The sequence below is a fragment of the Artemia franciscana genome, chromosome 3 (genome assembly GCF_032884065.1).
Source record: "Artemia franciscana chromosome 3, ASM3288406v1, whole genome shotgun sequence".
NCBI classification, from domain to species: Eukaryota; Metazoa; Arthropoda; class Branchiopoda; order Anostraca; family Artemiidae; genus Artemia; species Artemia franciscana.
Genome location: NC_088865.1, coordinates 19,068,112 through 19,089,668, shown reverse-complemented (window position 1 = coordinate 19,089,668; position 21,557 = coordinate 19,068,112). Strand labels below are relative to the sequence as shown.

Here is a 21,557-nt window from a genome sequence, read left to right as displayed (position 1 = left end):
ATTTTCTTATGAAATTTACACAAGAAGAGAAATTTCGAATAAGGGAATTACGGCCTTAAAACAAACTTTTCAAGAAACAAACTTGCTGGTTTGCCGTAAATTTTCGCTATGAGCGTCTAATGGTTGTAAAACCCTTAGAATAGCTCCTTCTTAATCTTCAAGATCCAATACAGAGCATATAACGCCAGCCCTATCTAGCCTAGTATCATCAAACACGAACAATACTAACTTACTTTTCTGATAAATTTGCTTTGACTTTAGACGGCTATACTGTCACAGAAAATCTACATTTTTCAAAGTACTCAAGGGCATAGTCCCATATGCATTTAAAAGAAAGTAGAAATCGTTCATTAGAGATACACAGAGACTTTAGAACACACCATGAATTCAAATCAACCAGGGGAATATTGCCAGTGTTCCACAGAAGCACAGAGCTAGAGTCGTATGATCAGAGATTCGCAAAACGGACGGCAAGTGGAGCTAACCCATGGGGACACTAATGAGACGGGGTCCTTTGAAAGACAGAAATATTATGCAACCAGAATATTAACAAGCCAGGGAAAGTGATACCATATCTTATTCAACTGGTCGTCCTCAAAAGGGAATCGCATTCAAAAAGAATGAGAAATTAATGCGTTCAAAAGACTACTTCAAGAAACACAGCCAAGATAGGATATATATATATATATATATATATATATATATATATATATATATATATATATATATATATATATATATATATATATATATATATATATATATATACACTAGCAACTCACTGCAGCACCAATACATCTGTGGCCAACAAGAGCAACGCCAGCTCCGCCTCCATCACAATCTGTTAAAGCCTCCCTCTTTATATCCTCTCAGGAAGTTTCAATTTCCCTTAAATCTTTCCTTGCGAAAAAATCGAGGACGTATCCAGGATTTATTCGGAGGAGGGGAGGGGGACAATAAAGACTTGGAAAACGCATCAAACTTTGTTTATATGCATTTTTGTTACTTATTTAAGTGTCGGACAAAATATCAGGAGGGGGGTATATTATAGCGCTATGTTCAAGACATGTCTTAACATGAAGACATTCTACAGTAAAAAACTCGTCCAGTATCGCTAGTAATCCAGGTATGAGTTTTTGAACTCAGCATGGTCTATCAATAAGTCCAGTTCAGCTACTAATTTTCCAGCACCCTATTTCGTTGATAAAATACTTATGTTTTGTTATTTTCCAAAATCTTGTAAGATCTTTGAATCAGCAGCAAAAAAGTGTTCAGCGTTCAAGCATTCCAAACATTTGTCACGGTAATTAGAATTTGGAAGATTATCTCTACTGTAGCATTAATAATAATCAAGCAAAACATATTTGGAATAAAAAAAAAAAAAAAAAAAAAATACAATAAAAAAACGGAGAAAAACTTACTGCTGGTATCAGTCTTCGGTGCATTTCCAGGGGAAGTGGCCCAATTCACCTTCATTTCCTGGAAGAAAAGAAACTTACTAAGAGATCTATTCCAACCAATTTGCTACAATTGAGTCTATTATGAGACAAGGCAAAATTAACAGGTTCCAGAAAAATTGGATGAAAGAAGTTGAAAAACCAGCATAAAACTTTTTTTAGGTGTCTTACATCTACGTTAATTCGCTAATTACCTCATTTTAAATCACTATTACGGGGGAAAAGGGGAGCTTGGTTTGAGTCTCACATTCTAAATAGCCTACAGATTGCCAAAAATGACAATTTAACTTTGTATCCTAAGAAGGAACCTAAAAACAAATCACGATGTACTACTCCAATGTAAAGAATCAAATTTGAATGAACTTCTTTTTAAAATTAAATAAAAAAAACTAATTTTTTTAGCTGAAAGTAAGGAGCGACATTAAAACTTAAACGAACAGAAATTACTCCGTATATGTAATGGGTCGTCCCCTCCACAATCCCTCGCTCTTTACGCTAAAGCTTGTAATTGTTTTAAAAAGTAGAATTGTGGCAAAGAGTCAAACTTTAGCGTAAAGAGCGAGGGATTGTGGAGGGGACGACCCATTTCATATACGGAGTAATTTCTGTTCGTTTTAAGTTTTAATGTCGCTCCTTACTTTCAGCTAAAAAAATTAGTTTTTTTTATTTAATTTCTGAACGTTTTTGAATTAATGCATGTTTGGTTTTGGCTCTCCGCACATAAATTATTAAAATGAAATTTGGATATTAATTCTTTTTTTGGCTACTAAATGGCTTTCTCTTAGTTTTGATCAGACGATTTTGAGAAATAAGGGGTGGAGAAGGAGGCCTAGTTGCCTCCAATTTTTCGGTTACTTAAAAAGGCAACTAGAACTTTTAATTTTTAACGAACGTTTTTATTAGTAAAAAATATACGTAACTTAAGAATTAACTTATGTAACAAACTTTCATAACCTTATATTTTTATTATGTATACGAGGGGGTTTGTACCCTCGTTAATACCTCACTCTTTACACTAAATCGTAAGTTTTGTCCCAATTCTTTAAGAATGACCCCTGAATCAGAAAGGCCGTAGAATAAAGAGTTGAAACTACTAAAAATACTTTAGCATAAAGACCAAGGTATTTATCTCCTCCTAAATACCTCGCTCTTTATGTTAAAGTATTTTTAGAATCCCTCATATGCGTAATAATCTCTGTTCGTTTTAAGTTTCAACGCTACTTCTTCCTCTCATTTGAAAAAAAACGTCTTAATGTTTATTTTTCATTGTTTTCTTATAGTAATGCTAGAGAATCCTGCGCCCTTTTCATTGAATTTTTCTTCCCCATGACAGATTCCTCCAAGGAAAGATCGTCCAGCATAGCCCCCTCCCCTCAGCCCCACCCCCAAACAAAATGAAATCCCCCAGAAAACGTCTGTACACTTCCCAATAACCATTACTATATGTAAACACTGGTCAAAGTTTGTAACTTGCAGCCCCTCCCCCAGGGATTGTGGGGGAGTAAGTCATCCCCAAAGACATAGTTATTGTGGTTTTCGACTATGTTGAACAAAATGGCTATCTTAAAATTTTGATCCGTTGACTTTGGGAAAAAAATGAGCGTGGGAGGGGGCCTAGATGCCCTCCAATTTTTTTGGTCACTTAAAAAGGGCACTAGAACTTTTCATTTCCGTTAGAATGAGCCCTCTTGCGACATTCTAGGACCACTTGGTCGATACGATGACCCCTGGGGAAAAGAAAAAAAAACAAAAAAAAAAAACAAACAAACAAATAAACACGCACCCGTGATTTGTCTTCTGGCAAAAATACAAAATTCCACATTTTTGTAGATAGGAGCTTGAAACTTCTACAGTACGGTTCTCTGATACGCTGAATCTGATGGTGTCATTTTCGTTAAGATCCTACGACTTTTAGGGGATGTTTCCCCCTATTTTCCTAAATAAGGCAGGTTTTCTCAGGCTCGTAACTTTTGATGAGTAAGACTAAACTTGATGAAACTTATATATTTAAAATCAGCATTAAAATGCGATTCTTTTGATGTAGCTATTGATATCAAAATTCAATTTTTTAGAATTTTGGTTACTATTGAGCCGGGTCACTCCTTACTACAGTTCGTTACCACGAACTGTTTGATGTACTTTAGAACATTCTCGACACTCAGATACATTAATTAACACACATTAAATAATCTCTATATTTCTTTCGGGCGACCAGTAGCCAAAATTACATTTGGAGTCAGAAATGGATCTTTACCATTATCCATCTCATTAATTATGAACTAAATAAAACTGAAATGATCAATTGTATAAAATAGTTAATATAACTCACTATTTTTTAATAGATGTATTTTTTTATAATAAATAATAAAAAGTTGCCCAAGAGCAGCTATGCTGGACTTCTGATACTCAATTAAATTCGAATTACCCAATAAACTTAATCATACTTACAATGCACATGATATTCAGTTACAATTATTAAAGTGCATTATTTATTAAGTTTGGAAAATTGTCTGAAGACCTGGGACAGATATGCACTTTCTGGCTAATGAAAAAGACTTCGCAGTAGCGACGCGATACTCCAGTTACTGAGACATGTCAAGTCAATGATTGACAAAAAAAAAAACACCCGTGATTCTTCGCTTGTCGGTATATACCCACCGAGACGAGCGATTTTGTGACAAGCCTACGGGTGTGACACCAAAATAACAAGATACTTATCGGATTCGTTAGTTTCAGATCTATCCATTCACCGAGCCAGAACTAGGACATTACTTAAACTTTTTCTTCAGCAAGGATCTAGATCCGCTTTAAAAGGAGAAAAATTGTCTTTTTGCAACAAATTTTCATTATACTTTCAATCTAAAAACACTTACAGGAAATTTCAATATGTAAAACAGCAGATGGACAGAATTGAATTTGAGCTAATGAGTGATATCAAATTTGTCGTCTTATCGTGAAATATAACATCGTAGGAGAACAGAAAAACACAATACTAAAAATGTAATAGGGAACGAAGACCTTAATTGACAATTTGTCTGCTCAGATTCAGTCACTTGAATTATCACTTGATAAGAATAATGATTGATTTTTTGCGTACAGGTCATCTGCATATGCAACAAAATCTTTGAAACGTCTCTGCGAAGCAAGGCCGTGTTCACAGGGGATCCTCTATACGCCCTTGCTGTGAGACTTAGCTTATTGCCATTTTGGTAAAAACAAAAACAAAACAAAAACTTCTAGACTAAAAACCAAAGTACCCTTTACAATCCAAATTTATTCTACTTCTTCCATTAGACTAAAACAGAATAAAGCATAAATAAGCGCCTCCTAAAATTTCAATATGCACTTTCTTGTCTTTTTAGCGGAGAATTGTATAAGTAATTTGTTACATTCAAATATAGCATCAGCAAGAATCCATGCAAAAAAAAATTCGAAAATAATCCCTTTTGTAGAAACACCAAACAAGGCCATAAAATGAAGAAAACAGATTTACAGAGCAATTCCATGAAAACTTATTGCATTGTTTTTATTTAGAAAGAGCCAAAAAAGGTTAAATTTGTAACTTTACAAGCCTTTTATGCATCTACGTCTTAAAAGAACAATCAAGAGAATGTCAACAACCAAAAATAAAAGCGAGTCCACTCAAAAATCAAATAACACTTTCGCTTCAGTTGATCGTGCGAAACTGATATTTAGTTGCTCGGAAGCCAATTTTACCAAGTCCATAAAACAAGCAGCAGGAAAAAACTTTTCTGTTGTGGTGGGAAAACTCCCTGAAATTTGAGTCTTTAAAATGAACTTGAATGACTTGTAGATTTCCATTGATTTTATTTGATAAAATGGTTTCATTGCAACTCAATCACCGTGCAGCTGAACCACCGTGCAACTGCACACCCGTGTAACTGAGCCCTCGTTTAACTGAACCCTCGTGCAACTCAACCCCATTTAACTAAACCCTCGTGTAACTAAACCCCATTTAACTAAATCCTCGTGTAACTAAATCCCCGTGCAACTGAACCACTGTGCTACTGAACCCCTGTGCAACTGAACCCCCGTGCAACTGGACCACCGTGCAACTGGACCACCGTACAACTGAACCACCGTGCAACTGAACCACCGTGCAACTGAACTATCGTGCAACTGAACCCTCGCATAACTGAACTTTCGTGCAACTCAACCACCGTACTTACTTTGGGCAATACACAAGTTAAAATCTTTATATGTTTAACGTTGCTGGAGTTGTTCGTTTTTGAAATTCATAATATAAATGACTACCAAGATGATTAATAAAATAGCTCCGTGTTGTTGTTCCAAAATAAAAATAAAAAAAATCGGACGTCACAAACACTTAAAGTCAGATTTATTTCTAATTTTTTATGTCTGTTAATGGGGATTCCCTTCACCATGTCACTGTCTACGGGTCTTGGCGTTTACCCCCCCCCCCCCCTCTCTCTCTACCATGGAAAAACCCTCTCCTGGAAAATACCCCCCTCGCGGAAAAAATGGCTTTCCGAATTGGAATATTTTGAATGGGTTCTCTTATTTTTTAGATTAGCTGAGAAGTGCTAAGGAAAGTGGAAAAGAGGAATTTATATGTAAGTCTCCCCCCCCCTCCGTGCAAAAATATTCTTCTCATAGAAAATCCTCCAGAAACTCTCTTCCCCTTCAGAAAACTCCCACGCGAAAAATGTCCGTATAATTCCCAATAACAAACACTATCTGCAAGCAATGGAGAATTACAAAACTTAAAAAGGTATGCTACTTAAATTTCTGCATTAGGGTTCTCATATTTTTTTTGTAGTTGGGGAGAGGGGATACCTAAAAGGGTTCATTTTAATGTCAACACATCTCAACTCTCATTGACCCTTCTGATAAATACAGAATTAGCTCTAGAGGAGAGACGAGAGGAGGATGGAGGTAGAAATTAGTTACTATCCCCAGGCACCAATAGTCTTTTTTTATAAGTCGAAAGCGATTGGATACCAACCAACCGCAAGGAGTATTTTCCGGGGAGAGGTTTGTCATGGGGAGGTATTTTCCAGGGGAGGAGAGGGGGGTATTTGCCGTGAAGTGGTATTTCTCGGAGGTATCGTTCCACATGTTTCTCCAGAGGGAACGGTTGCCCTCCAATAGCTTTTTACTTTTGAAAAGGGAACTAAAACTTTCAGTTCCCAATCGAACAATAAAATATGATTAATAAAAGTGATTAACAAAAACCATCACAGTCCTCTGGGATTGGATACTAACCAATGGCAAGGAGTATTTTCCGGGGGTGGTGATTATTACGGGGAGGTATTTTCCAGGGGGAGGGAATGTTTTCCACGAGGTGGTATTTCCCGGAGGTATTCTCCACAGGTGTTTCTCCGGGTGGGGGGGGGGGGGTTCTGGTTGCCCTTCAATCAGTTTTTACTTTTAAAAAGGGCACTAAAACTTTCAATTTCCAATCGAACAATAAAAGCTGATTAATAAATGTGATGAAAAAAAGACCTTTCAGTCCTCTGGGCAAGGACTGTAGGTTATTGCAAGCTACGCATTGTTAAAATTTAAGGATTTTATGGAAAGGATGGTCGTACAAACTTCGGAGCAGGCTCAATCGATTGAAAATTTTCATTTTTGAAGAATTATGGGTAAGCAGAGGATAATCAGCCTCTCCCTCTTAACTGCCCTTTTCTCCCAAAAATCATCCAATCAAAATTAAAAAAAAAATTATAAATAATCTAAAGGTCAAATAACCATGCCTCTGGGGCTAACAACCCCACCAGGAGCTCCTGGACCAAGGGCTGTAAGTTAAGCTATTTACTCAATGTTAACACACAAGATTTTTGTGGAATAGATTTTTGTATGAACTTGGGGGGGGGGGCATTCGATTGGGAATCAAAAGTTCCAATGCAGTTTTTAAGAGCCTCTTTTCTCCAAATAAATCCGATCAATAATTTTGAGAAAACTATTGTATTTAAAACAGATCAAAGGTTAAATAACTACGCCTTCAGGGTTCACAACCCCTAGCCCCTGGTGCTAGGGCTGTAAGCTATGCAAGTTGCCCGTTGTTAACATACAAGGTGTTCTTTTTGTTGCTGTTTTTTTTTTTTTTTTTTTTCCAAGAAAACGGGGCAGGTTTGATCCTATAAATTAAAAAATAAGCATGGAGCATTAAGACCGTGATTAAGTGAACTGATGGAACTCGAAAATCCCGTGTTAAAACTGTAAATTTATATTTAAAAAATACTCAAGTATTCATTGGTGGAAGATACCGCTTTTAATATCAGGTTGTAGCTTCTTGAAGATGCTACAGAATGTTTGCTAGGATTTTGCTCTATTTCCTCTAATTGCTTAGAAATCTCAGAAAATGTCTATCTCTTTTTCAAAAGTGTACTCTATGAAGGATATTGCTTTTAGAACAAAATCGGTATTATCATGAGCAGAAGACAATAAACTGTAAGATGATTACAAACATTTTTCGATCTATTTTCCTGTTTTCGAAGAGTTCCATAGAGTATTTTCAGCTACCTGAAATTTTTACAAGTTTTTTTGCCAGAAAGAATCGTTTCAGATCGCCTATGAAACCCCTAGAGACCAAAATTCGTTACCTATATTTATAAAGGTCAAATATTTTAAACACATATGTTTATCACTTAACGTCCAGAAAGGTCTGATTCATCAAAAAAAAGAAATAAATAAATCAGCTGTAATGGCTTGCGACATCGGATTTTTTTTTCAAACAGTTCGTGGTAACGAACTGTAGTAAGGAGCGACCCGGCTCAATAGTAACCAAAACTCTAAAAAAACGGGATTTTGTTAGCAATAGCTGCATCAAAAGAATCGCATTTTAATGCTGATTTTAAATATATAAGTTAAATCAAGTTTAGTCTTACCCATCAAAAGTTACGAGCCTGAGAAAATTTGCCTTATTTTAGAAAATAGGGGGAAACACCCCCTAAAAGTCATAGAATCTTAACGAAAATCACAACATCAGATTGAGCATATCAGAGAACCATACTGTAGAAGTTTTAAGCTCCTGTCTGCAAAAATGTGGAATTTTGTATTTTTTGCCAGAAGATCACGGATGCGTGTTTATTTGTTTGTTTGTTTTTTTTTCCAGGGGTGATCGTATCGACCCAGTGGTCCTAGAATGTAGCAAGAGGGCTCACTCTAACGGAAATAAAAAGCTCTAGTGCCCTTTTTAAGTGACCAAAAAACTGGAGGGCACCTAGGCCCCCTCCCACACTAATCATTTTCCCAAAGGCATCGGATCAGAATTCTGAGATAGCCATTTTATTCAGCATAGTCGAAAAACCTTATAACTATGTCTTTGAGGAAGACTTACTCCCCCACAGTCCCCGTGGTAGGGGCTACAAGTTACAAACTTTGACCTGTGCTTACATATAGTAATGGTTATTGGGAAGTGTACAGACGTTTTCAGAGGGATTTTTTTATTGGGGGGGGGGGTAAGTTATTGCGAAGAGGGGGATATGTTGGGGGAACTTTCCATGGAGTAATTTGTCATGGGGAAAGAAAATTTCCATGAAGGGAGCGCAGGATTTTCTAGCATTATTTAAAAAAAAACAATAAAAAAATAACTATGAAAAAGTTTTTTTCATCTGAAAGTAAGAAGCAGCATTAAAACGAACAAAAATTACTACGCATATGAGGGGGTTCGTCCCCTCCTCAATACCTCACTCTTTACGCTAAAGTATTTTTAGTAATTTCAACTATTTATTCTACGGCCTTTGTGATTCAGGGGTTATTCTTAAGGAATTGGGACAAAAACTCAACCTTTGTTATAAAGAGCGAGGTACTGCTGAGGGGGAAACCCCCTCATATACGTAATAAAAACATACGAATACAAAAGTTCGTTATGTAAGCTAATTCGTAAGTTACGTACATCTTTTACTAATAAAAACGTTTGTAAAAAATTAAATGTTCTAGTTGCCTTTTAAGTAACCAAAAAACTGGGGGGGGCGACTAGGACTCCTCCACCGCTCCTTTTTTCCCAAAATCATTCGATCAAAACTATGAGAAAGCCATTTAGCCAAAAAAAAATAAATATGTAAATTTCATTTTAATTATTCATCTGCGGAGAGCCAAAATCAAAACATGCATTAATTCAAAAACGTTCAGAAATTAAATATAAAAAAAACAAGTTTTTTAACTGAAAGTAAGGAGCGACATTAAAACTTAAAACGAACAGAAATTACTTCATATATGAAAGGGGCTGCTTCCTCATCAACGCCCCGCTCTTTACGCTAAAGATTTTTACTGTTTTAAAAAGCAGAGTAGAGAGAAAGAGTCAAACTTTAGCGTAAAGAGCGGGGTGTTGATGAGGAAGCAGCCCCTTTCATATACGAAGTAATTTCTGTTCGTTTTAAGTTTTAATGTTGCTCCTTACTTTCAGTTAAAAAAAACTTGTGTTTTTTTTATTTATTGGAAAAATAAAACAAACCTTTTTTATGAATGATCTTGAGAGGCGTTAATATTACGATTTTAATAAACAAACAATTCTAACCTGGTTGAAAATGTAAAAATTCTAACTTGTGCTTTACCCATTGATATTGCCTCATATTTTTAAAATACTGAAAACTGAGTTCAGTGGTTCAGTAAGACTGTGGTTCAGTTGCACGGTGGTTCAGTTAAATGGGGTTGAGTTTCACGGGGGTTTAGTTGCATGAGGGTTTCGTTTCCTGATGGTTCAGTTACATACATACCATAATAAAATATGTATGATATACAGAATTAAAATATTTGCAGCGCTTGCAGAGTTTACACCCCTCATGGTGTTTTTTTTTTTTTTTTTTTTTTTTTTTTTACTTTGAATTAAATGAATTTCAGTTTATAAGCGAATTATAATCAATAAACTGATAAATCATAGGCTTATTCTAAAACGGCTTAGCTGTTTCGAAAACGGAAATCATCAAGTTTGAGGCTGAAGCAGCAACTAGTTCATTCTGGAAGACTTTTCGGATAAATATTGCTACTTCGAGCCTGCTTCATTAAAGGTAAAGGATAAATTTAGTTCCATCCGCCTTCACAGTACTACACACACTTGCTGTCAAACCGCTGGCGCACGAACCGATAAGAACAACAAAAAAGACTTAAAAAGTCCTATACAAGAGTTGTAACTTGTTCTTTAGAATAAAGTTTTGCTCTTGGAAGATACAGCTTTAGTGTTTCTAAGATTCCAAAACGACATCGATTACCACAATAAATAGTGATGTACCCATAGGTTTAACTCCAAAAGAAGAGTTCTGAGCCCTTGTTGTTTCTCGTTAACTGAGAGGTAAATTTGTGTTCATAATTTTACTTGAAAAGCGTACCAACAATTTATCAAAGAGACAAGAAAAAACGCCGGTACGCATCCCATTCATGATTTTCGGAAGAAGAAAATACCCAGAAAAGAATATTAGAAAAACAGCTCAGTCCGGCAATTCATATCCATTTGAAATTGCCTCCTTGACAGGGTACCCCATGCCTCATTAAAAAACTGCCTCCTTGTAGGGTACCTCGTCAAGAGCATATGTCGATCCTTTAAGGAAGGTTACAACACATGTTAAAAACTCAAGACATCGCTGATATGTTGAGGACTATTAGCTGCGGGCCAGAATTTAGATTAATAAGTTTTTTTTAAATAAGATGGAAAAGCGCACGTAGAGCGCCGTAATATGTTGGTGATTTAGCAATATTTCATATAGCCGCATTGAATTGTTTATCTACGATAATCATGGACGAGAAGCCTTCTTCGGTGAATATATGGCATTCAATTTACCAAGAATTACCAAGAATTGTTATTTGACTACGGAGAGGTAAATAAAAAGGAATTCCCTCCATTTTATGTTTCGTTCTATCTCAACAATCACTACCGTACCACATAAATCTTTTCCTCCACTTACTACAGCCGCTTGGCAAATTTCTCCGTAAGGCCAATTGTCCATTTTTCCTATCTAATAAAATGAAAGTCCACTTAATATTTGAGAGGGACAGGGATATTATTTCTTAAGCCCGGGATAAGTGGTAAAAATACATGATTTCTGACTCCGCCCTCTCAGTCCGAATTTGCCACTATCTGACACTGCCATAAGGCAATGACAACAACATTTACGGTCGTCGGCAATGTCATATTCGACAATAAAGAAAAATGAAGCCTATTTTCTTGGCCACATTAGGAATTTAATGCGATCATCACAAGCTGGAGGAAAAGAGATTGGATAAAACTCAAAGTCAATACTTAACAAAAGAAAGGGAAATAAACAAAAAGAAAACTACCTTCCTAATAATCTAAGGAAGAGCAATATCAATCTAACAAAAAACGAAAAGCGACAGTTTAATTTATCGTTCACGTTAATAAGTCCTGATGAATTATGGTACTTGTAAATCTTTCCAAGAGAAGGACTGTACATGCAAGAACAATCTTACAGAAACCTCTATGTTTATGTTTAGAAATCCCGATTCCTCCGTTCCAAGCGTTTCCCAATATTTCCCCCTCCAAATCCCCCCAATGTCAACAGATCTGGTCGAGATTTGAAATAAGAGCTCTGAAACATGAATTACTTCTAAATATCAAATTTAACTAAGATCCGGTCACCCGTTCTTAAGTTAAAAATACCTCAATTATTCTAATTCTTCCAAATTAACACACCCCCCCCCAACTCCTCCAAAGAGAACGGATCCGTTCCAATTATTTCAATCACGCATGAAGAATTTGTGCTTATTCTTCCCATCAAGTTTCATCCCGATATCTCCGCTATAAGCGTTTTCCAGGATTTCTGTTTCCCTCCTCCAACCCCCTATGTCCCTGGATCCAATTCGAGTCGAAAATGGAGCATTTGTGACATAAGATCCTTCTATATATAAAGTTTCATCTATATATATAAAAATAAGTTGTCTGTGTGTGGATCTGTGTGTGGATCAGGTGACGTCATGTTTGTCCGCATATGACGTCTGAATTATTTCACACTAATACAAAAGAAGAAAAAAACTAAAAAAGGTAAAAACTACAAAAAAAACTAAAAAGAAAAAAAACTAAAAAAGCTAAAAAACTAAAAAAAACTAAAAAAAGGTAAAAATCTAATAACTAAAAAAACTGAAAAAAATAAAAAAAGGCAAAAACTACAAAAAAATTAAAAACTAATAAAAAAACTAAAAAAGCTAAAAAACTAAAAAAACTAAAAAAAACTAAAAAAAGGTAAAAAACTAAAAACTAAAAAAGAAAAAAACTAAAAAAAGGAAAAAACTGAAAAATAAAAGAGAAAAAGAAAACTAAAAAAAATATGAATAAATATATATAAAAATAAGTTGTTTGTGGGTTATGTCTGTCTGTCTGTCTGTCGAGTGACGTCGTGTTTGTCCGCATATGACGTCTGAATTATTTCACACTAATACAAAAGAAGAAAAAAAACTAAAAAAGGTAAAAACTACAAAAAAAACTAAAAAGAAAAAAAACTAAAAAAGCTAAAAAACTAAAAAAAAACTAAAAAAAGGTAAAAAACTAAAAACTAAAAAAACTGAAAAAACTAAAAAAAGGCAAAAACTAAAAAAAAACTAAAAACTAATAAAAAAACTAAAAAAGCTAAAAAACTAAAAAAACTAAAAAAAACTAAAAAAGGTAAAAAACAAAAAAAAAACTAAAAAAGAAAAAACTAAAAAAAAGGAAAAAACTGAAAAATAAGAGAAAAAGAAAACTAAAAAAATATTAATAAATATAAAAAATATAAATATAAATATAATATAAATTAGCAATCAACAAAGCACCGAGACACAAATGACGACCGGGACACAGGGAGTATAAATGACGACCAGGACATCAGTAAAAAAAAAAAAAAAATAAAAAACTAAAAAAATGGTAAAAACTACAAAAAAACTAAAAACTAATAAAAAAACTAAAAAATCTAAAAATCTAAATAAACTAAAAAAGAAAAAAAAGAAAAAGGAAAAAAATAAAGGAGAAAAACAAAACTAAAAAACGAATGTATATACAGACCGGGACACCGGGATACAAATGACGACCGGGACACAGGGAATATAAATGACGACCGGGACACAGGGACACAACTACAATGGGGACGCCGGGGGGCACAGGGGGATATAAATGACGACCGGGACACCGGGACACAAGGAATATAAATGACGCCCGGGACACTCAAAGAGAAATCACAGACTGGAACACCGGGACACAAATGACGACCGGGACACAGGGAATATAAATGACGACCGGGACACAGGGACATAACTACAAAGGGGACGCCGGGGTGCACAGGGGGATATATAAATGACGATGGCGACTCAGGGAATGGTCGATTAGCAATCACCATCAACAAAGCTCAAGGGCAATCATTAGAATCATGAGGTATAGATCTGAATACGGATTGTTTTCCCATGGACCATTATATGTTGCATGTTCAAGAGTCGGTAAACCTGACAATCTATTTATATGCACAGACAATGGGACAGCAAAGAATGTTGTATATTCGCAAGTTTTACGTAGTTAAAAACATATATATATATATATATATATATCTATATTCACAGGTGGGACATAGGGACACAACTACAATGGCGCGTAACTAATATGGCGCGTAACGACTTACGCGCGCGGGGGGGCTTGGGGGGGGGGGCTCGAAGCGCCCCCACCAACTAGGTGTTGGGGTGGCGCGAAGCGCCACCCCAACAGCTAGTTATTTGATAAAATACCCCAATTTCCAAGTCTTCTAAGAATTCCGGTTTCCCCCCTCCAAATCCCCCCAATGTCACAGGATCTGGTCGGAATTTAAAATAAGAGCTTTAAAGCACAAGATCCTTCTAAATATCAAATTTCATTAAGATCTGGTTAGCCATTCGTAAGCTACAAATACCTCATTTTTCCGAAATACTCCCCCCCCAACTCCACCAAAGAGAGCGGATCCGGTCCGGTTATGTAAGTCACGTATCTTAGACTTGTTTTTACTCTTCCCAGCCAGTTTCATCCTGATCTCTCCACTTTAAGTATTTTCTAAGATTTCCGGTCCCCCCTCCCAATGACGCTGGATCCAGTTGAGATTTAAAATAAGAGATCTGAGTTACGAGGTCCTTCTAAATATGAAGTTTCATGAAGATCCTATCACTCCTTCGTAAGTTAAAAATACGTCATTTTTCTAATTTTTCAGGATTAGCCCACCCCCCCCCCAATAGATCGGATCCGTTCCAATTACGTCAATCACGAATCTAAGACTTCTGCTCTTATTTTTCCCACCAAGTTTGATCCCGATCCCTCCATTCTGAGCGTTTTCCATGATTTTAGGTCCCCCCCAAACTTTCCCCAATGTCACCAAATCCGGTCGGGATTTAAAATAAGAGCTTTGAGACACGATATCCTTCTAAATATCAAATTTCATTGAGATCCGATCATCCGTTCGTAAGTCGAAAATACCTCAATTTTTTTTATTTTTCAGAATTACCCCTCCCCCAACTACCCCAAAGAGAACGTATCCGTTCCGGTTATTTCAATCATGTATCTAGGACTTGTACTAATTTTTCTCACCAAGTTTCATCCCGATCCCTCCACTCTAAGTGTTTTCCAAGATTTTTGGTTTCCCCCTCCCAATTCCCCCCCACTTCACCAGATCCGGTCGGGATTTAAAATAAGAGCTCTGAGACACAATATCCTTCCAAACATCAAATTTCATTAAGGTCTGATCAACCGTTCGTAAGTTAAAAATATTTCATTTTTTCGATTTTTCCAAATTAACTGACCCCCCACTCCCCCCAGATGGTCAAATCGGGAAAATGACCATTTCTAATTTAATCTGGTTTGGTCCCTAATACGCCTGCCAAATTTCATCGTTCTAGCTTACCTGGAAGTGCCTAAAGTAGCAAAACCGGGACCAACAGACAGACCGACAGAATTTGCGATTGCTGTATGTCACTTGGTTAATACCAAGTGCCATAAAAAAAGAAAACGAAATACGAAAATCTACGGCTGTCATGATAAGAATGTTGTCTTCGAATGATTTTGAAATATCATGCCGGCGCAAGTTTTCATTTTCAGCCTGAAGATATCTAATTTTTCCTGGTAACGAGAAAAAAAAACACCAATTTTTAATTTTTAGTACACATGGAGATTTAATATTTCTTTTTAGTTTTTCGAAATATTTCTTTAGAAATTATATTTATGAACATGTAAATAATCATTGAAGTACTTTGAGACTGAAACAGAAAAAATTAAACAAAAAATTCAAAGTAGAAACAACAAATTTTGCCTCTGGCCAATTGTATGCGAAGATTCCATCAAAAGGAGGATGGGCGGGTCATAGTTTTATAGTCAACCTATACCATTGACATGTAATGAGTGATGTCTCTCCCAAATTTTCTCTTCCTTTTGTTGACATCATCATCTATAAAGGAAGTCGCGGAAAGGAAGAAATAAAACTGAAAAAAGGCTCATTCTATCAAAAACTGTTCGTTTTAGTACCCTTTTTAATGGTCGCAATCGATAGGAGAAAACCTATCACCTATTCAATACCCAAGTGTCACTTGGCACCCCACCCCACCCAACAACATCAGCACAAAATTTCTAGGTGGCCATTTTATCAAAAATATGAACAAAACATGAACAAAACAAAAAGATTGTGTAAAAAGACACAAACAGAACCGCTCAAGAAAGGAACGAAAAGAACAAATAAAATAAAGATATTTTGTTTTAATTGGATGAAATGTTAAGCAGAACAAAAGCGTCCAGCATAAATAAACACAAAATAACAAAAATAACACAATAAAATGACTACGTAAACAAAATTTTAAAAAATCAACGTCTTACACTAACAATATACAATCAAAATTCAATTTACTTAAATATTTAATGTCAGCCAATCTAACTTAAAACCATGCTTGGCTGTATCAAATTTGTGGCAAATTTCGTCATAATAAAGTGAAGCAATATTGTATAAATGCTAGATATTGCTTCTGGTGAATCAGTAATTAGTAAAACAGGGGCTTATGAGTATAACAGGCGTTTCCATGAAGGCCGTAGAGATGTTGAAGGCGATGAGCACCCTACTAAATCAATACTTAGGCGATGAAAACGTGGAAAAGTAAAGAAATAATTATGAACGATCACCACATCAAAATCAGACAAGTTGATAATGATGTTGGCACATCAATTATACTACGCCATTACATTTGTTTCAGATAATTTGGATATGAAAGGAACGACAGTAAAGTTGGAACGGCAGCAAAGTTTGAACGGCATCAAAGTTCGAACAGCAGCAAAGTTCGAACAGCGCGGAGTCACTATATGAAGTTAACAACAGTTTTACTAATAAAACGTGTCATAGCAGTACATGGAACATGGGCTCAAAGGATGTAGTGTAGAAAATGAAGGCACAATCGTTCCCATGGAGAAATTGTGGATCGCCAAAACAAAAACTCGACAAGTGCGGTCGAAAGAGAAGGTTATACTCACCATATTATTTAGTTTTAACGGCAAAGGGCAACATAACTACATGCAAGAAGGTCAAACAGTTAATAAAGAGCACTTACTATATGCCCCGACGTCATTTACATGAATTAATCCGAAAAAAAACGGATGGATGTTTGGTAAAACGATCCCTATATTTTGTGCCATGCCAACGTACCTAATCCCATCTCATTGCCTGTCATTGACATTTTAGCAAAACAGTCTTATCTAGCCTATATTCTCTAGATAGGGCTCCATATGACCCTTTTTTGTTCCAAAAATAAGAAAACCTCAAAGGTCGATCGTTTTGTAATCATAGAAACATTAAAAACACATCCTCAAGAGCAAAAGGTTATTCCAAATAACAAGTTACAAAAATGTTTTGGGGATTGGACCAAACTCTCACCTAGACCATACATTCTAACTGGCATTATTTTGAAACTAGTAATATTGGCATAAATGACTAAATAAAATTAGCTGAAACGAACGATATTTTCTGAACACCCCTCCCATATCATAAAAACCATCTTGAATCAAAACGTCGTTCAATTGCATCATTTTATTACATCTTATTGTATGATGATATTAATATATTTATTTAACCTTAACAACAATCTACATACGAAAATCAAAATGCTTCACCCAAAACCAAACGGTTGACTTGGGAGTGATTCAAGTAAAAAAAAAAAACACCAACACATATCAAAAGAATTTTTTGTTTATTATGGATTTTTATTTTTAAAAGCCCATGTCAAAACCACTTATCATATGAATTGAAATTAAATTTATCGAGTAAATAGCGAATTTACAAAATATTCGTACGGAAATTATATCTGAATCAAGAATAGAATTCACAACTATGAGTAGGTCCAACTTCTTTTTACTAGACTTGGAGATTCAAAACTTCTTTTAAGCTTTTTTTTTCTCTTTGGTTTACATAAGTCAATTACCCTTCAAATAATTCCTTTGAAGTTATTTCTTGCGGAAGAAAACTTACAAAAAAGAACCGAAAAATAATAAACGGGGATACTTTATCACACAGGTTAGTCACCTGAAACGAACTGTTGAAGTTTAGGCTCATACTTTAGCATTTACATAATTGAAAGTTCATAGAAATTTTTGGTCATAGGGGGCGCAAGTTAATTCAGGGAAAAGAAAACTTTTCAAACAAGAAACGCACATAAATACACATTTTCAGAGGTGAAGGATAATTTAATCAAAAAGTTTCATAAGTCTAAGCTCAAGCTTAAGACTAAAAAGGACCAATATAATTAAAGTAATTACTGTATATTTAAAATATTTCGAGCAAACAATAAATAGAGAGAGAGAACGAAAGAGAGAGGTTGGAGATAAAACGCACGAATTGACAGGAAAATAACAAAAAAACAGAACCCGCAAATCGAAGATGTTCGGTTGTGTTGCATTATTGGAAAAACAATTTTCCTAAAACCTAAATGTCTAATTTATAACCTCAGTTATATATCGAGTAAATGATCAACTGCATCCTAGCTTTCTAATTCCTTTTTCCTACTTTCCAACAAGCCAAAACTGAGCTGTATTTATTTTCTCCAGATTAATACCATTTTTTAAAGGCTGTATAAGTCGACACTGCCATGATTTAACCTGTCCAATGGTCATCAAAACCCATATTTCTCGGATCTATGGAACAGCTTCCATCAATTCAGGGGATTATTCGATGATTGGAGTGCGGTAAGGCTTTCCTCGATAGTTTTTTTCCTTGTTCTTTATGTCTTCATTTTATCTTTGATCAAGTATTCCAAGACCATTGCCTTGCGGAATATTGGTGTACTGTAACCTTTAGGAAAGTGTTTGGGTTCGATAAGAGCGATATAGGGACCATTGTCACAAATCGTGAAGAGTTGATTGGATCTGGAAATTCCAACGTGATCCAAATGACAATTCAGTCCTAAAGGAGTTCACAAAGTATATTTGATAAGTCCCATAGCGATATACTAAACTATGATCATGATTATGGATCATGTAGAAAATAAAGGCTTTGAACAATAAAAAGGATTACAATGCTTCAATGAACAGAATTAAGACAAAGCATGCTGGGTTTCTTTTTTTAACCAGGAAAGAAAAGTAATTGAATTTTCTCTATTATATATAGCAATAATATTCCGGCGGTGAAAAATCAACATATACTCCAAACCTGGCGATGTATAGGTTTTCATGGATTGGAGTTTCAAATTTCAATTGGTTTGCTGAGCTTGAGCTTTAATTCCGTTAAGAGCACCAAATACAACTATGACTTCGGTAGGGTGGGGATGGGGTATAAGAACACTCTCAGGTAAAGCTACATCAGAAAATAATATAAACAAATGAGAAGTAAAATAAATATTTGCATGAATCTGATTTTCAAAAAGACGCACATGTCCACAAATACTATATTATAAACTTAGGTCCATTCAATTTTGGAAGTTTATATTGCAAAACTAACATTTAGTATGCAATGAGCGCTGTGGATTCAGAATGGGAGTGGTTGAGTCTGATTCAGTAAATTTTTGCTGAATGGAGTCAGAGTTCCACAAATAATATAAGACCCTTTGGAGTTGGAGTTATGAAAACACATAAAGGTTGGAGTCAAGCCAATACTGCCGAAAAATGGCAGTAAAAAACAAAATTAATATTTTAGGTTAATTACAAACTGTAATTAGCTTACAATATTACTTTTTGCATTTCTCTCATTAATATAAATTTCTCTCAATAGTTCCTGCAGTAAATTAGCAGGAATGTTTCAGTCAGAGTTCTTACTTCTTTGAGGAAAATGTTAGGAGTCAGAGCAATTATGGTTGAAGTTTCCGGAGTCGAAGTCAGAGTTGGAGTCGATGGTAAAGTGGACCAACTCCATAGCCCTGTACGCAAGGAATAAGTTCAGAAGCCTTAAAATACCAATTTTAGGGGAATTAAACAGCATTTGAAAATATGAACTTCGTACACTTCGTTTTCAAATTTTAATCATTTTGAATGGTCATCACTAAGGCCAATTTCTCAAATTATTTGAACGGTCAAAAGTCAAAACAAGTAACACATGTGTTTAATTTTGAAATTAAAGGTTGATGAAAAGGTTCATTGGCGTTGGGGCTCATTGGCTAAGGGGTTCACTTTGAGCACAATAGCTATACATCCTGAACCCTTACAAATACTTATTTGTTTGATTTTCGGCCAGCTACATTACAATATTACCACTAGGCTTGTATTCATTAAGCTCAGAAATCCTCAAATACTATTTTTAGTGACAAGCAAACACTATTTGTAAAATATGTACTTAATACGTTTCGTTTTTAGACAGTCATACTAAGTCTCAACGGGCGAAAACCTGAACGACTTTTAGCGACTAACAATTAGTCATCTCCGACCTTTTCCCTAAATATCCCCTAATAGGTAGAGAATTAAGAGCAAAATATTCTCATGTTTAAGGATTCAGAATTAAAGGTTAGAAGGTCCAGACCGTCATTTTGGGCCCTTCAATCATGCAGAGTCAAAAACCCTCGTATGACCCTGATTTCAGCAATGTGAAACATGTACACTTTTCTATTTAAAAAATTTTAAAGCCTCTGAACTTATACGGGCTTTGGGCCCTAGCTCTTGGACTTCACGAAAATTATCGATTCCAGGATAATTTTTTTCAGTCGTACTGATGAAAGTAGTGATCTTAAAATTTTGGCCTGAAGCAATTTGGGGTTATAGGGGATCCAGGTACGTACGGGGCCTTGAATATGCATCAGTCTGTTCAGCTATTAGCCTTGATAAAAAAAAGTATATCTCCTTTATTTATGATTGGTTTGGTGCGAAAATTCATCAATTTGATACACACAAACTTGCATATATTAAGTTTATACGTAAATTATTCTTGAACTATCCGAAGTCGGTGAGTATGTGCAGTCGACACGTAATGAATTCCTCTTTTTCTTTGCCACCCCTAAAACTTTCTGAATGGGACATATTGTATATGTTACTTAGGTCATTCATAAAAGCAGGTATAACCTTTTATTAAATAGCTAAAAATCAGTTTACTAGGTCAAAAGTAAACAAAAAAGAATCCTAGCCATCAGTAGAATGGCTAAAATATCCGAAACGTTTCAATTTTTTCCCGGGTGCTCCCAACTCTTCCTTTAAAGTAGAAGCAATTTCCAGTAGAGACATAAAAACTGATTTTATCACAATTTTTATGCACTCCGTTGTTTAAAGTCGAGTATCGTTGCCAGTTTCCGGAGATCACGGTCATGTTTACGATGTATGATATTTATTCATAAATTTCACAAGATAAAATCCTATTCTTTCTGGTGGAGTTTGATAAAGCCACTTTTCCTAGTTGAAGAATAGGACCACGACTCGTTCTCTCTCCCACAGGCTTCCAACTATTTAAAATGCAAAGAGATTTATGCTAAAACAAATAAAAAACCTAGCCTATTCTTTCAAGATTCTTTAATTTATTCCTTATTGCAATGATCAATGGATATCACATTAGAGATTATCAATAAATAACGATGGTGTTCATACGTCAAAATGACGACGTTTACTTTTCACTTTTTTTTATTTTGCAATCAAAGCAATTGATTGACCCTTACCAAGGACACCAAAGTAAAAATATTTTTGTCCCTAGGACCCATATTAGGTCTATTCATCGCTGAAAACTGCTTCTATAACATTTCTTT

General features: G+C 35.3%; 1 protein-coding gene across 1 annotated transcript in view; it reads right to left on the bottom strand.

The window, feature by feature from the left end:
* The window catches only part of LOC136024979 (nucleolysin TIAR-like), a gene marked incomplete in the record, with an annotated part of 241,291 nt that overhangs the window by 123,600 nt on the left and 96,134 nt on the right, over positions 1 to 21,557 (bottom strand). The window contains 1 exon segment of the mRNA XM_065700589.1: positions 1,422 to 1,479. Coding sequence (XP_065556661.1) covers positions 1,422 to 1,479 — 58 coding nt within the window.